Here is a 16,208-nt window from a genome sequence, read left to right as displayed (position 1 = left end):
AACGAACAGCAGCGGCGCAAAAGGACTGCTTCAGGATGGGGCGGGAAACAGCCACGAGTTGGCAAGAAGACTTATCACTTTTGTGCAAAATTAAACGTCATGTCACCGCCAATGTGCAACTTGACTTGCGCGTGTATTCATTCAGAACGCGCAAGACATGGTGGGTATGACAACAGCCAGTGTGACGGGCCTATGTAATTTTTGCCCCGAGCCGTCACGTGCGTTGCCACTTGATTGTTCTGTCTTGATCAAACAGCTATACATCAGCTACGTATCGACAGGCCCAGGCGGAATGAAGGTGGAGTCAGGAAGGGGTGGTGGCCTTGATGACAGAAAGGTTCATACAGAGTCAGACATACAGACTGGGCCGTCGTAGCCGCGGAGAACCACCGACGGTGTGCGCGTCAGGGGCGGTTCAGACATATTCTCCAGTTGCATGTTGGACGCATACACCGGATTGGCGTACTCATTGGTGTTGCTGTCTCCAAGCTTCGTGGCCGATTTGTGTGGCCTACCAAGGCGACAGGCACAAAAAAAAAAAAAAAAAAAAAAAAAAAAAAAAAAAAAAAAAAAAAAAAAAAAAAAAAAAAAAAGGAAAACAGAAAAGCAACGCAAGTGAGCATAGCCAAGTGACGTCAAGTCATAGACGCATTTTGTTCGCAGACGTACCCGGAGCGAGCTCGATGGACGAAAAACGCGATAACAGCAATCAGTACTACGACAATAGCAACCACCACACCCACTACAATGCCAGTGTTGCTGTCATCCGAAGAGGCCTCGTTGGCAGCTTGTGTGGTTGATGGGGTGTGGCCAGTCGACGCCAGCCCAAGCTCGCTGAGCTCCAAGCCCTCTTCTTCCAGCTACAGATAGACCGGCACCATATACAGACGCAGTGAGCCGTGAACGTCAAACAGGCACCGACCGAAACAACAAACGCACAAGCACAACAAGACATGACCGCGAAGAACCGCGCACCTCAGATTCCAGCGTGGCGGCCCCTGCGCCACGAAAGCGGACTTGAATGCGATAAAATGAGACGCCCCCACCAAGGGGGGAGACGACGATTTCGTAGGCATCGAGTGTAGACCAGCCATCAAGTTTGGCTAGGTGCTCCGCAATGAGCGAGCGCATGGCGGCTGTATCGTTGAGCAGGGAGCGATTGGCTGTTGCGGCAATGTCGTAGTCGAGCGTGATGGATGCCCACGCCATCGTGGTTGAAGTGGCTACTGTGGTCGAGGCAGGCACAGGGGTCGACGTGCTCGCACCGTGGGGCGTTGAACCACCAACTACCGAAGTGGTCGAGCCCACAGCGTTGGTGTGGCTCGTCGTCGAGCTAATGTGTCCTCCCGTGCTACCAGGGCCATCGGTGCTCGTGCTCCTCGCCGTCTGCGTGGAGGTGACAGTTGGTGTTGGTGTGGCTGTGGCTTCAGGCGTGGTGGAGGGCCGCGTTCCAGGCGTCAGGAGTTGCACCGTCTGACCGGCCGCCTCGAATTGACCATCCACACCCGCCTGTACGCGGACCTCGTATGTGGTTGCTGGTTGCAGCGCCTCAACTACCATACACACACAATCATCAGCGACAGATACTCTTGGCGCACATGCCATTGACATGGTTGAGAGAAACAGCAACGCTCCTTGCAGCGGTGAATTGCGAATAAATGCAGCAAATGACGTGAAAAACGCAACTCAGCACATGAGATGGGCGCAAACTCACCCGTAAAGCTCTCCGCAGTTGTGACGCTGTTGTTTGAGGTTGGTGCAAATGCCTGCCCTGCTCCTGCTTGGCGAGCCGTGATGCGGTACGTGTTGGCACCAATCGATGGCAGCCACAAAATCTACCAAGGCAAAAACAAAAGAAAGTGAAAAACAAGACCAAAAACCAAACCAAACCACCGAGAGCCTCCAGTGGTGCGCAGGCGCTCGAAAACACTCAGCGGGTGGTGAACGCTTCGGCAGTTTGCACATTTCACAGTTGATGAGCCAAGACACTGACCGTGGCGTCAGACTCGCTGACATCAATCACGGTAAGCTGTGAAACGGGGGCCAAGTCGTCAAAGTTCAAAACATATACACCCGCTGACGCGTGATCAAAGAGGTGCAGGTAATCCAGCGGCGTGACCTTTGAGGCGGATCGTTTGACGCGGTATGTGCGCCAAACGTTCTCGCCGGGCAGCGTGCCCCCCGAGCCGTCGGCAAGACGTTGCACTGATGAGAGGCGCACCGTATCTTCTACTGGGTCGTCGATGCGAACGTAGGTAGGAGCGTTGGTGATGGGAACCATGACTGTGATTGAAAAACCACCTTGGGGATTGGCGACGCGGCCCGAAACGTTGACGGCAGAATGGTCCACAAACGTCCACAGCGGGTACTCGTTATTATCATAGCTGCTGTGCAGCGTGTCTGGGATGGCATCTCCAAGAAAATCATCTGTCAAAAAGTCGGGCACGTCGTCGTTCTCTGCTTCAAACCTCACAATTCGAACAAGAGGATAGATGGTTACATTGTCCACAATAGAAAGACGCTGGTCTCCCAGGGGGCTTTCGTACTCCATGGTGGCATTGAAGTCCTTGAATTGGCCTTGCAAGGGGCACACCATATCCCAGCGCACCACCGAGCTGCTGTATGGTGCCACCTCACCAACCGTCACGCTCAACGAAGTTGAAATCTCCTCATAGTTGAGGCGAGACCGCACAATGGTGAAACTGACCAGAAGGCCATCCTTGTTTTCAATAATTTCGGGCTGGCCAGAGACAATTTGCATGTCCCGCGCTGTGCCCGCTCCGTCGTTATGAATCATGACTGCCAGACTAAATGGAATGGCCGGCTCAACTTCCTCTGTGAAAGGATCGTCAGAATACACGATGCTATCCCAAAAGTATTTGATCTGCAGACGCGGGTCCGGATAGACGGTGATGGTATCTGGATACATGGTGATGCGAAACTCTGTACCACGCACAGTATATGTGATTTCGCCCCCTACATCGTAAAGCACCGCTTCAGTCGGGGCGGCGTCACGCAACGCCATGAAGAGCCACGTGGCCTTGCCCGAGCTTGCACCAGGCACCGTGCCATTGCCATTAACGCCTCCAGCAAAAACGGGGCTCGGCTGACCAATGACAAAGAGATGTGTCACATTGCGGCTGACATTGCGTTCTTCATGAGGCAGCATGTAAAGGACAACACGAATGTTCTCCAGCGGGTCCTCGGCATCGTTGGTAAGCTCAAGTGAGCCTTCAAAGGCTGTGCGCGTGAGCGTCATTTCCTGTTCAATTCGAACACGCACCTCCACGCACTTGCCTACCTCATCTTCAAGGGCCGCGTCCTCGGTGGCAATGTAGCTACGATACATTTGATCGTCAAAGCTGGCCGTTCCATCAGGATTGTGTGGCAGCTTGCTGTAATCGGCTTGGAGTTGCTGCCAGCGCGCATAGTATTCATCATGGGGAATGAAGTTGGTATCCCAACCCTCGGGTACATCGGCCATGGAGGTGATGCCTTGGTCGAAATAAACTTGTGTGTTGTTCCACCGTGCGCAAAAGTGTGCGACTGCTTCAGCACTGAGAACGCCTTCAACCGAGAAAGTGGCCGGGGGCGCATCAGTCAGGTTGCGGCATTCGGCTGGGGTTAACATGATGCCACCGTCCGAGGTATCCGCCCAGAAGGCACCCACGCGGGTTTGCCACTCCTTGTCGTTAAGGCTCAACCACTTGTTGGCATCTTCATTGAGTGTGAGGCCATCAGCGGTTGTGAAATACAATGGGCCCGAGTAGATGAGGGCAAAAATGGACAATTGATTTCGGTACGCTTCGCTCAGCGCAACAGTCTGCTCCATACGGGCTTGCACCAAGGGTGAGGTTGCGCGGCGACGGCGCGATGGCGTTGCGGGCAAGGGCAGGCCAAGACAGTCACGGCCCACGGTCCAGAGACACATGGCAGCACTGGCCACAGGCCCCCCCAAACAAGCCAGCACGCAGTTGGACACTGTGCAGTAGTCAGAGTGACCAAAAGGAAATAGTGTTAGTGCCACGTGAAAGCCAACCATCAAGTACAAAGACAAGCTCTTGATCCCACGACGAGAGATGATTGGATAAAATTTGACTTTGACTTTGCTTGCAGCGAGAGCGCACGTGAAATGATGGACGTACCGCCATACAAATTGCCCCAGCGTGAGCGTCCAGGGGCAGCCGAGGCACCTTCACCACAAGCTGAATACGTTGCAATTACGTTGAAGCACCAAGAGGTACACGAGAAGTAAAATCAAGTGCAGTCAAACCGCGATAAGCAGAGTAAGAGAGTGTGTGAGAGGGGGTAGGATGCGAAACACAAAGCACCAACCGTAAGCGCAGCCTGCACCAGGTACGAAGCCAATGAGGCACTCCAGCTGCAATGGTTAGGGCACGGAGCAAAAGACATGGTATTGAGCATAACAAGCAGTATTAAGCAAATGTTCTGGGCCGTCATTTCCTTCCTGTGCGGGGGTCCGAAACGCACAAGGGATTTGACGCAGGGGTCGCAGAAGGACAACGTCTTCGTATTTGAAGGAACGACTGCATAGCTCCCCGGATTGGGCTCGCCGGTGCGGCGCGATGAACTCGAGCCACCGCCATTGCCACCCAACCACAAGTGACCATCTGCAGAGAATGCCACATTTGGCCAGGTCTATGAGTCAGATGCGTCGTTTGTACTGTGAAGAGGGAGGAGGACAACGACTACGACGTACAGCCTCGTCCATCACCCGATGAAAAACAAGGGGCGCCACCCGAAAAGGTGAGGCCAATGAAAGTATCTGGGTATCAGGAAGGCGAGATCAGGAAGGTAGCACCCAAGGGAACTTTGTGAGTAATTTGTGTCAAAGTTAAAAGTTAAGAGCGGCAGCCTCTGCCTTTCCCCGCAATCTCTGCAAGTCTCGATGGGTGCAGTGTAACCTACAACGAGTACCGGCACATTCAACCGAATACGCAGCCGCGCCGGTGTGACACCCGCCGCTGGAGCGGCGGGTACGAGCATCCCCGACGTAGGTCACGGTGACGGGTACGACCACCGAGGTGTTGGCCTCAATACCACCAATCGGCGTGGGGTAGCTGAACTCGAGGTAGGGGTGGCCGGCCGGTAGCACAAGGTTGAAGTCGTTGGCGCGAATGAGGCCGTGGTTCGTAACAACGTAGTTGTAGTAGGTCACACCAAGCTCGGTTGCTTCAAGCTCAAGAGCCGTGAGGTCCACAACAATGGGTTCAACCGTCACCACTGGCATGGGCACTCGGGTGACAAAAGTCGCTTCGACCGTAAATTTGTATCTGCAGCATGCCACGCCAATCCGCATGAGGCGTGGACGGTACAAGGGTGCTGACTGTAGGTTTCACCCAGATACGGCGCATCGTCCAAGGTGTATATAGGTAGACTTACGATTCAGTGATGGTGACAGGAGTCACCGACCACGTGTAGGACACGGCTTGACGCGCAAGGAAAGCTCGCACCGTGCGGCCCGCCGGCACTAGACGCACGGTTTCAGCATGGGGCGCGTGTCCAGATGCCTAGAAAATACAAAGGTACACCACGCAACACGGAAGGAGGGGGCAGTAAAATATGACCCAAGCGTTCAAAATATCACATTTCGAAGGGCTTCACGCAGCTGGACGAGCAAGGACGTACCGTTACGCGAATGTTGTAGTAAGCTTCCGGGATATCAGGAAACACAATGGTACCATTTCCATCCGTGTAGCCATATGTGTTGATGCGGCCGTCGGTACTGGTAATTCGTACATACGCACCCTCGAGGCGTGGCTCAGCTGGGTCAAAAAAGGTAAACTCATCCTCGCACACGATGGTCAGATTACCCACTGAGGAGCTAATGATGTTGACGTCATAGCTCAGCGTTTTGCTCACAAGGCTGTTGGATACAACTAGGGTGCCGCCAATGCGTCCGATGGGCTGATAGAGGCTAGGGTAGACAACGACATTAAAGGAGGTTGAGTTGCCAGGTGCAATGTTGCTAATGGCCGGGGGCGAGCCTAAGGACACGACCGCATTCTGTGCGAGCCGCACACTTAAAGGGCCAGTAGCCGCACCACCCGTGTTGCTGACGGTGATGGCGAAGGTTTGCTGTTCCCCACGTGTCATGTCCACAGCCAGTCGCGAAGGGCTCAACTCAAGGCGAGGTTCTGGATCGCGCACGGTTATGGTTGTGTACAGCCCAAACTCGCGACTGCCCGTTTCCTGTGTCTGAATAACGATGTAAAAACTAGCTGAAAAAAAGGGCCCCGGAGCATGGCACGAGATGTCAACGTTCATTGAGCTACGCGCAGCTAGCTGTGCGGACTCGAACGTCACGGTCATGTTTGCCAGCACTGCTGGAAGGCCCTCGGGCAAGCGGTAGGTCAAGTTCGTCAACGGCAAATCCCCAAGATTCTCGATGCGCCCGCGTCCCATTTTCAGGCCCGGGTAACCTGAAATAGAGATACCACTGGTGATACGCAGGTTGTGGAACACAAGCGAGTAGCCCGTGCTCTGCATTTCGGAGCGCAGTCGGTTGGCTGGGTGGGTGGTACCCAGGAAAAAACGTCCGGCCTGGTTCCTGTCAAATGGGATAATAATAAGAATAAGAATAATAAAAATAATAATAAAAGTGCAAAGATAGACAAAGACAGACAAACCGCCTTGAGCAACGGCACATCTAACATAAGATAGCAGGGAGAAGAGTGGAACGTACTGCGAAAAAGTCCAATAGTAGCTGAAGACTCCGTTGAAAATGCTGTTGACCACCACTTCTTGCGGTGTGAAACCTTGGCGCAGCAGCCAGATTGAGACAGCCTGGCCACCTACTGCGCTATCGTTGAAGGTGGGTGTAAGTGATCCACGAACTTGCACGTAGCTTCCTGGTTTGACCTCCAGTTGTTGAGGACCACCAGATACAACTTGACCACCCACATCGACGACGTCCCCCGAGGCGGCGTATTGTAGCGGGACATCGATGAGAACGTCCATGAAGACCTCAGCGATGGAATTGCGCACATAAACGCGCACGCCATAGGGATCAGCACGCGCCACAGCTTTGTTCCACGACAAAGCCGCTGACGAGCTTCCCAGCGTGAGACCGGAAGGTGCGCCGGTCATGCGCCAAAACAGAGGAGACGTGCCTGTGGACACGCTGAACGGTGTTTCATAGACGACTTCGCCTTCGCGCAGAGTCACGCGGGTCACCGGCACCAACACGGGCGCCAGAACAGGAATAGAGCAGTTGGCGCCGCTCCAGCCAAGCAAGCAAGCGCATTGTCGCTGGAAACAAGTGCCATGAACGCATGCATCATCGGGGCAGACAGCTTGATATTGAAAGGTAAGGGAATTACCATACTGGACAAGCGAACCGTTGATGTAGAGCGTCACGGTCACACTAGTCAGATCTGTGGCGCCACTCGGGCTGGGCGCCACCTCGCACAGCAAGCGATCAGTGGCTTCAAAGGTGCAGGCCCGGTCTCGAGACGTCCCAGGGCCCCATCGCACCATGTGGTTGTCAAAGGGCGACAAGTTGTACCCTCGGACTGCCACTGTGTACCCACCCACATCCAAGCCGAACGCTGGAACCACCGCTCGGGTGGCCGGCAGAGCCCCACAACTCGTCCCAAAAAAGCCCTCGAGGCAATTGGTGCATGACAAGCCTGTGAATGGGGCAGGGCACACGCACTGGCCTGTCCCATTGCGTCCATCCAAGCAATGACCACCGTTGGCACACGCGGGGCAGCGGATATTGCAGCGGTTGCCGGCGTAGTCAGGCGCGCACTCGTCACAGCGATTCCCGGCCCATCCTTGAATGCACTGGCACTGGTCAGGGCGAACACAGATGCCCTGCTCACAGCTCTGGCGGCAAATTGGCGTGGTGCAGTAGGCTGACTCCCAGGACTCGGTGCAATTGCAAGTGTTGGGTCCAATGCACACACCGCCTGCGTTGTTCGCATTGCAGCCAAACACGTCCGTGCAGGTGAAATTCGAGCAGTCCGTGCCCGTATAACCTGAGTCGCAGGTACACATTTGTGGGCGGCTGCACGTGCCGTGGCCCGAGCAGTTGTTAACGGCCGAGCAGTCAAAAGAAGCTGAGGTCAGATGCGGGGTGGTGATAATGAAGGGGAATTGTGTGTCATCTCTTGCATCCACGACTCGGGTCGAGACAAAGGCGGGGTCTGCTGAGCCCCACCAGTTGTCCGTGGCGGTCAGATTGCCTGCACATTGTGAGGGACAGTTGCTCGAGCAACCGGATGTGCATCGTACAGCGCTGATGATCTCGGTCAGAAGGTCTGGATTGACCAAGAAGTTGTAGTCGACTTTGGGGGTGTATCCATCGATTTGCAGGGCGCCCTTGCGAATGTCATCGATGCGGTTGCCCAAGACGCGGTTGCCCGTGAATGCATACTGGTGTGTGGAGATGACCGGCCAGCCACCGTATCCGGAGAGGTACACAATGCTGTCTGAAGCAATATTGTCCAAGATATCATTGTTGCTAATCTCCAGCGTAGCCGCATATGAGGTGCGCCACGAGCCGGAGATGTATGCCACATGGGAGACGTCATTGTTCTGCAGTGTATTTCCAGTGATTCGAATGGTGGCACTGTAGAAGTTGTAATGCACAGAGAGATACAGCGCATGTGTACCTTGAAGTTGCATGAGCTGTGCAGATGGCAGGACAGGATGAGACACCGCCGCTGGCACTGGGGTCAAAAAAAACAAGAAAACAACAACAAAAAAAACAAAACAAAAAAACAAAAAATCAAAAAACAAAGCAGGCCCACGGCAAGCGGTGCATACCTCGTTGTCTGCAACAGTCAACTCTCGTGCGTTGGTGATATAAATGCCACCATTACTGTGGCTGACGTTGTTGCGGGAGATGATGGTGCCCGGCGCCGGGGACTCGGCATAAATGGCATAGTCATTGTCGTGATCACCATTCTCCTGGACGTCACTGTCCAGCAGGTGAAAAAGACAGCTTTGAAAGTAGATACCAGCGCCATAGTTTTGCTGAGCCACAAGCCGAGCCATCGCTACTGGCACACTTGAGCTAGAGTGGCAATTCAAACGCAGACCAGCCTCGCCTGCAGCGGTTGAGTTACCCTGTGACACATCCTTGTGGATGGCATTCCATCCATTGGAAATGAAGTTGGCTCCATTCAGTGAGATGGGTGAGTTGAAGCCGGAGGCGTCAATGTACAAGCCGTTGTATCGGTTGAGCCGTGCATCAATGTCCTCAAATTCACAAGCCACCTCGCAAGCCCGAGCCGTGACCGAGAGACCATGACCCTGGTTGAGCGTCATGTTGAGGCGGTTTAGAACGCTTGGTCGCACCTGAGCATTGCTTGGCTGGAGTGCAATGCCGTGCGATCCCGAGTAGACGACCTCAACATCCTCCATCAGCACCGTGTCACCCTCTACAATGACCGTAGCGGAAAAAGGGGCCACCGCATTGCCGCCATAGGACAGTCGAGTGTGCTTGAGGATGTTGCCACTCTTGTAAGAGAAGTCTGGGTGAAGTTCCGTGCCTTGACTCGCGGCATCAAAGGTCAACGATCCCCAGTGTTGGCACACACCCGTACCCAATACCAAGCCAGCACTATAGGCACCGCAAAACTGCGAGGAATTACCCCGGCAGCGGTAGCTGGTGCTGGTGCAGGCGCTCAGCGAGTCACTCAGGTCGGCGGGCGCGCCATTGCTGCAGAAGCAATCGTATGCTCTCTGCACATATGCGACAGCGTGACCACGTGCTGCGCAAAAGTTGACACAGCTCTCGTGAGTCATGCTCGTCGAGTCGCGGTACCAAGGATACGTGCTGGTACTCGACGAGCCCGTGCAGCCCAGAGCTTGCATTGGAGCAAAAGCAGAGGCGGGGTCGCACGTAAACTCAATGGGATTGCTCGTCGTGCCATGGCTGATAATGGTGCCCTTGACATTGATGGCAACGTCCGGGCGAAGCACAAAGCGCAGTCCCGGCTCAATCTCGAGAATGGCGCCTTCCATGACGACCAGAGACGAGTTGACGTAAAAAGTGCCATTGGTAGCACGTGCGCTGGACAGAATCTCATGACCCGTGACCACGCCGCCAAGAGAACCATCCGGCAGAACAATTGTAAGGCGTTGTGCATCCAAATCTATCAAGCTGTCAAGCGCGGCATCCACGAAATAGGGAAAATAGATGATGCGTTCATAGTTGCTGTCGTCACTGATATCGTGCAACTTGTCCACCACAATTTCATACTCAATGTCCGTCCCCCAATAGTTGTGGGTTGCGTTGACCGGGATGTTGGCGTCCGTAATGGTGGTGTACAGTTCATACTCAACATTGTTGTCAAAAACATTGTAAAAGAAATCAGGCCTCTGTATGCCACCTGAGGATGTCGTTGGTTGTGGTAGATAAATGCCATATGGCGCCGAGTTGTTGCGCAGTACGCTGTGAGTTAGATTGAACTGAATGCCACCATTGTAGTTCGTTTTCTCCAGTCGAACAACGCTGTCGCTCAAAGTGTTGTGCTCGATGCGATTGCGGGTGTAGGAGTGCTGCTGGTTATTCTGATACCTAATGTCGATGTGCAGCGCATTGATCAAGGTGCTGTTGGCGATGGTGCTGTCTTCGAATCGGAAAGTACCACCGTAAATGCGGGTCGAATCAAAGTAGTAGCCCTTGTCGCCAGTGCAATTGTCCACGACGAGATTGGATACGACAATATGATTGGAGAATCCATACCTCGGGGACAAGTACAGGCCTCCCTGGCTGTTGAACACACGGACATTGGAGAACATTTGAGAAGCTGATTGCATGTCTTCCATAAACACACCGTAGTTGTTGCTCGCACCCTGAGCGTCCACGATGTGGACGCGCATCAAGTCAAACGGGCCCAAATCATAGCCATAGATGCCGTGCCCGGCAGTGCGGCGTACAACAATGTCTTGCACTTCAAGGTTGTAGATTGTATAGAGGTACACGCCGGTACTCGCGCCGTCCTCAACCAGAACATTGCGAACACTAAGGCGGTGTGTGTTGCTGTTCTTGTCGCGCAGGCGCAGACCGTTGTTCCCCACGTGCCGGGCTGTAATGCCGTCAAGCACACCGCCGTCTTCCAAGGCGTTGCTGCTCATGACCAGCCCATATGATGAGCATCGCGTCAGAGTCAAATTGCGTAGATCCACAGGTGTGCCTTGTGAATCCCCCGAAAAAGCAACGCAGTTCCCGGCTGAAGCGTGTACATCCACATGGTGCATGGCCACGCCAGCACCGTTGACGGCCAGCGCAGTGAGACCTGTGTACGAGACATGAAGGTGGTTTACAAAGGACCCATTGATAAAGCTGTTGCCGTCCATAAAAGAGCCGGCTGCATTGTCGGCAAAATCAACTTGCTGCCAGCGCTTTGGAAGGCCCGTGGCATAGACCGAGGAGTAGTAGTATTGACCACAGCGCTGCGTGCTATTGTCCGTGCACTGGTACGAGCAGGTGCCATCGCTGACAGCAGCAGTCGGATCCGACCAACCACGGCCACAATAGCATTGCGAGCTACGGCGCGCGCCGGCCACGGGGAAGCCGGCCGCATAGCAGGCAGCCACGCAGGCGTCGGCAGTGCGCCGGGAGAGTGTGATGGGCAGGAACATGTCAAAGTCAGCATCGGGCAAGCAGCCAATGTAGGTTGGTTGGAAGGCGGGTAGCGCATTGCTCAAGGCCGCAGCGCGTGAGACGTTGGCATGAGTAAAAACGACCCGGTTGGCCTCAGTGCCCAGGACCTGTAACGCACCCTGTACCTTGAGACCACCCGCCTCGGTGAAGTGCATGGTCACACCCTCTTCAACCCGCAGCACGACGTCGGCTTGGACCACAATCATGCCGGAAACAACAAAGGTTGAGTTGGCGGGAATGGTCCAGTCTTGCGAGAGGAGGCCCGACAGACTGCCATCAGCTTGTAACAGCTCGTCCTCGGCAGCGATCACGACGACTTGACCAAGGGCATCTAGAAATGGCTGGACGCTCACCAGCTCTAGATTGCCGCTGTCCAAAAGATCATAGACCTTGTCATTGACCCTGCGAAGTTGAATGGTGTTCCAATAGTTGAGGCTGGCATTAATGGGAAGCTGTGCATCAGCGATGGAAGTTTCAAGTTCGTAGCCCGTGCTGAGCAGGTTAGCAAACCGGTTATGCCAGAGCTGGGGTCGGCGGCCAGCCACGGCACCGCTCTGAGCCAAACGAATGCCCACGGCAGCCGAATTTTCCACAATCTCGTTGGCGACGACCTCGGGACGCATGTTGCTCGAGGTGGAGAGGCTAAAAATGGCATCCACGGCCGTGTTGTTGCGGATGGAATTGCCAGCAAAGGACAGAACTGACGACGAGTATACATTTGTGCAGGCGAGGTTGATGATGCTTTGCGTTGCCGTGTTGTTGGCAATGATGTTGTCGCGAACTTCAATCTGAGTGTGCTCGAAAGTATTGCGGAAACGACCAGTTAGAGACAGGTCGAGCACATAGGTGCCACCGTTGGCGGTAAACTCATTGTGTGCTACAAGCATGCGGTGGTAATAGTTGTACAGGTTTTGCATAAATAGAGCCCCGACGTTGTCACGAAACACATTGTCTGTCACTTGAGCGAGCTGGGTGTAAGGGGAAAAGTCATCCAGGTAGACGGCAAAGTTGCCGCTTTCCTTGCCACACTCGGTGAAAACGGAGCGGGTGATGTTCGCCGCACTGTAGCTGGTGGCAATGGCTGATGCGTAGGTGCGAGTTGCTTGGCCGTTGTCGTACTGAAAGTCACGAGCACGAGTGATGCTCAAGGCGGCCGACGTTGAGCCAAAGCCCCAGAGCCGACCACCACCAACAGTGTCCATGGTGACATGGTTCATGCTCACGGTGCTATCTGCAGTCCCGGATGTGTCGAAGCTAGTGTAGACCAAGGCCAGGCTGATGTTATTGCCGTGCACGTGTTCCAAGCTGCACCCTTCCCGACACGCCTGGTTCGTCAAGTGGATTGCGTGGTGGGCAATGTTGGAGAACGTGAGATTGGTCCACACGTTGCGCTGCGCAACAGTGCCATCCAGTTGCAGGGCGGGGCCTCGCATGTCGTGAAAGGTGGAGGCAGTCAGGTTAATTGCGGTGGCAGCGTACGAGCGAATGGCAGCCAGGTTGTAGACGGTGCCACCAGTGTACGAAATATCGAGGTGGGCTACACTGGCCGATTTGGCATCCGAGAGGAAGACAATGCCCCGCCAAGCAAGTGGTTCACCTGTCGCATAAGTGCGCATGGAACTGTAGCCACCGCAAAACTCATTGTTATCACCCTGGCATCTGTAAGTACAATCAGAGCGCGACTGGTCCGCTGCATGGACGTTGGCACAGATGCAGCGATTGCTACGTGCCCAGACGGGGAATTGGAAGGTGGCGGTCAGGGCGAGCAACGCAAGGCCACAAAGTGGTGCCGAGAAACAGAGGATCATCAACAAATAGACCAGAGGTCAAAAAAGGCAATGAGTGACAACGCAGCGGACACGGGGCCATGTTGACCGTCCCATTTGAATGTAGACAAGGCTGAGCGGAAGACTGTCCTGACCTGTTCTGAACGCTCGCGTATGCTTGGCGAGCGCGACGGCAGAGGTTGGTGCAATGCGCCGATGTGGTCATGGTGCCGGTAACTTGTGAGATGTCCGCGCCGGCCGTGTAGGTGACGCAGTCAAGAAAGGTGCCAGCCGCCAAACGAGTTGCGCTTGAAGTCATGACCACGGGCTTGGTCGCCGTGCCTCGGATGTTCAACTGCCCCGCGACGAGAATCATGCCATTGACTAGTTCCGGCACAAACATCCAATGTGTTAGATATGCTTGTTTGAAGATGCCAAAATGTTCCACGCGTTGTGACTTGTATGCAATAGCAAAAGACACAGAGCGCGCAAGAGGCAGCAAGTATAGAGAACGAGGGGGTGGGGAAGAACAAGTTGGTTCTGGCAAGCAAGTGATACCTCCTGCGTCGATGCGCACACCCTCAGGGATGGTAAGTGTAACATTGGACTGAATCAAGATGGCTTCGTTCAGTTCATAGGTTGTATCAGGCGAGAGGGTGAGATCGTTCCGGAGGATGCCATGCAGCACGTTGTCCTATGTTAAAAAAAAAAAATAATAAAAGTAAAGAAAAGCCGAGGCGGAAAAGGGCCATAATATCAGTTGTGGGGGACAGGGCGTAATGTGCCATGAAAGGCGCTTGGGGACAGCTGGGGCAAGGCAGCAACAGAATTGCCAAAACAATAGAACCAGGAAATCAAGAACGTCGGTGGTGGAGCGGCGAAGCACTGCAAAGGCATTGACCTGTAGAAAGGGACGGGTGTCCATGGCGGTGGGAAGGGCCGAACAAGTGTCGAGGGCTTGGCAGTCTTGCGGATCTGCCAAAAGGATGGCAAAGGACTCAACATAGGCTCCGTATATATCAGTGCGGCGATCGAGGACACGTGAACGGAAGGCATCAATGTTGTTGATGTTGTTCATAAAGTTGACGCCCAGCTGAAAGCGTGCGCTTGTTCGAAGGGCAGCCACGCCCGAGCCGAAGAGGTAAAAATAGGTGGGCAGCGAGACATTAACAAAGCGATTATATGTAATCTACAAGGGAGCATCATATAGACAGAGGCATCAAGTTTTTGAGGCCAAAAGAGCTAAGAGTAGCGTGACTGGCCGAGAATGGAGCGAGCTGTGGGTTGGCATGAATGCTGACCTCTATGTTGTCATCAGCTTGAGGGGCCCACTGTACTGCTAGGGCAGTTGAAGCACTGGAGGTCGATGTAATGTCCTCGAAAGAATTGTGTCGCAGGGTCATGGAGGTTGCGGCACTTGGTTGAACTCGCAGGAGCTGGTGATGGGTCAAGGCAAATGCAGACAGACCGGTCAGGAGCAAGGGGCGAATGGGGCGAGCGGGCAAGGTGAGGGCGCACAGAGATACGATTTTTGCAAGTTCTTGTTCGTGCTTTACCTCTTGAATGATGGTACAATTGACAATGCGATTGTTCTCAAAAGGCAAGGAAGAGTTGGTTGCGCTGCAAGTCTCGGTGATCGATATGGCTTGGGCAGCAGTAAAGCTGGAGTCGCGAATCATGTTGTGACGGATTTCAAGGCGGTCATCGGCGGGGGCGCAGACGGACAGACTCAGGGCTTGCTCGGTGAGGCGCTGGAAGGTGTTATGTGAGAAAACGGATTGAGAGCTGTAGCCCGAGCGAGGTGTGTATTCGAGACCGTAGGCCGTGTCGACAAAGTGGTTGTAGCGCGCCTGAAAAGGGGCGGTGGTGCTGTACTGTTGTGACACGGCCCACGAGGTGAAGCCAGTGAAAGTACAATTTTCGAGACGAACACCGCCGTAGTAGACGAAAAGGCCCCGTGAACGAACACCCCGACCGTCAAAGAGGGTGTTGATGAAGGAGAGGGAGCCGTAGGTGGTGTAGGCGTACAGATTGGACTGTGTGTTGATAAAGGCGCTGTCACGAACGGTGAGTGTGCTGCTGCCGGAGAGGCCAGACAGGTACATGCCGTACTCACGATCGTTTTCAACGGTAATACCAGAAAGGGAGCAGGGGCTAGTGCGGCACGAGGTGCTGGTTTGCAAATCGAGGGCACGGTAGTTGTTGTAAAAGGTGCTGTTTTCGATGTCAAAGGATTCGACCGAGTTGGCAATGTACACACCATGATCCTGGGCGTGGTTGACGGTGAGGCCAAGCATTCGAGGGGCAGAGCCTTGAACGTTGATGGCCGGCGTGGCGGAGCGTCCCGGGTTATCAAACGTGACATGTTCCAAAAGGCAGCCACGTGCAGCGCCCGTGGTGTCGGGGACGTAGGGCTTGGCTCCCGTAGTGAAGATGACGCCACGCCACTGACCCACCGTGGTGGTGGAGGTGTTGGGATGGAAGCGCACGGGCAGCCCCTGTATGCCTTCGATCTGCAAAATGTTCTTGACGTTGATGTAAGCGTCTGGGCGGGTGATGACCTCGACACCGGCCGTGATGCGCAGATACCCGTTGCTTTCGATGAAAAAGTTGCCTTCGATGACGTAGGGTGAGTTTTGCGGCGTCCAGACCATGGGGTCATCGAGAATATAGTCAGCTTCGTACACGACCAAGGCCGAGGCACTGCCGCACAGGAGGGCCGCCACAACCAGGATCGCGGCCCGGGCGTGCCGTGCCGCCATGGCTGGCGTGAGGCAAATGCGAGGCAAGCGCAAACGAGT

The 16,208-nt window shown here is 54.4% G+C and overlaps 1 protein-coding gene across 1 annotated transcript; it reads right to left on the bottom strand.

Annotated features, from left to right (window-relative positions):
• Window positions 1-141: 141 nt before the first annotated feature.
• On the bottom strand, window positions 142-16,169 carry MONBRDRAFT_24936 (uncharacterized protein; the record flags this gene model as incomplete). Its single annotated transcript, XM_001745175.1, has 19 exons — window positions 142-267; window positions 364-511; window positions 670-860; window positions 976-1,553; window positions 1,715-1,835; window positions 1,994-3,981; window positions 4,146-4,205; window positions 4,336-4,381; window positions 4,492-4,631; window positions 4,721-4,786; window positions 5,002-5,294; window positions 5,404-5,531; window positions 5,650-6,571; window positions 6,707-8,655; window positions 8,794-13,363; window positions 13,563-13,791; window positions 13,966-14,101; window positions 14,309-14,596; window positions 14,709-16,169. The coding sequence occupies 19 exons, from the start codon at window positions 16,167-16,169 to the stop codon at window positions 142-144; spliced, it is 13,440 nt and encodes a 4,479-aa protein (XP_001745227.1).
• Between the last annotated feature and the right edge of the window lie 39 nt (window positions 16,170-16,208).

This window comes from Monosiga brevicollis, genomic scaffold, assembly GCF_000002865.3.
Source record: "Monosiga brevicollis MX1 MONBRscaffold_8 genomic scaffold, whole genome shotgun sequence".
Taxonomy (NCBI): domain Eukaryota; class Choanoflagellata; order Craspedida; family Salpingoecidae; genus Monosiga; species Monosiga brevicollis.
This window is presented reverse-complemented; position numbering and strand designations above follow the sequence as displayed.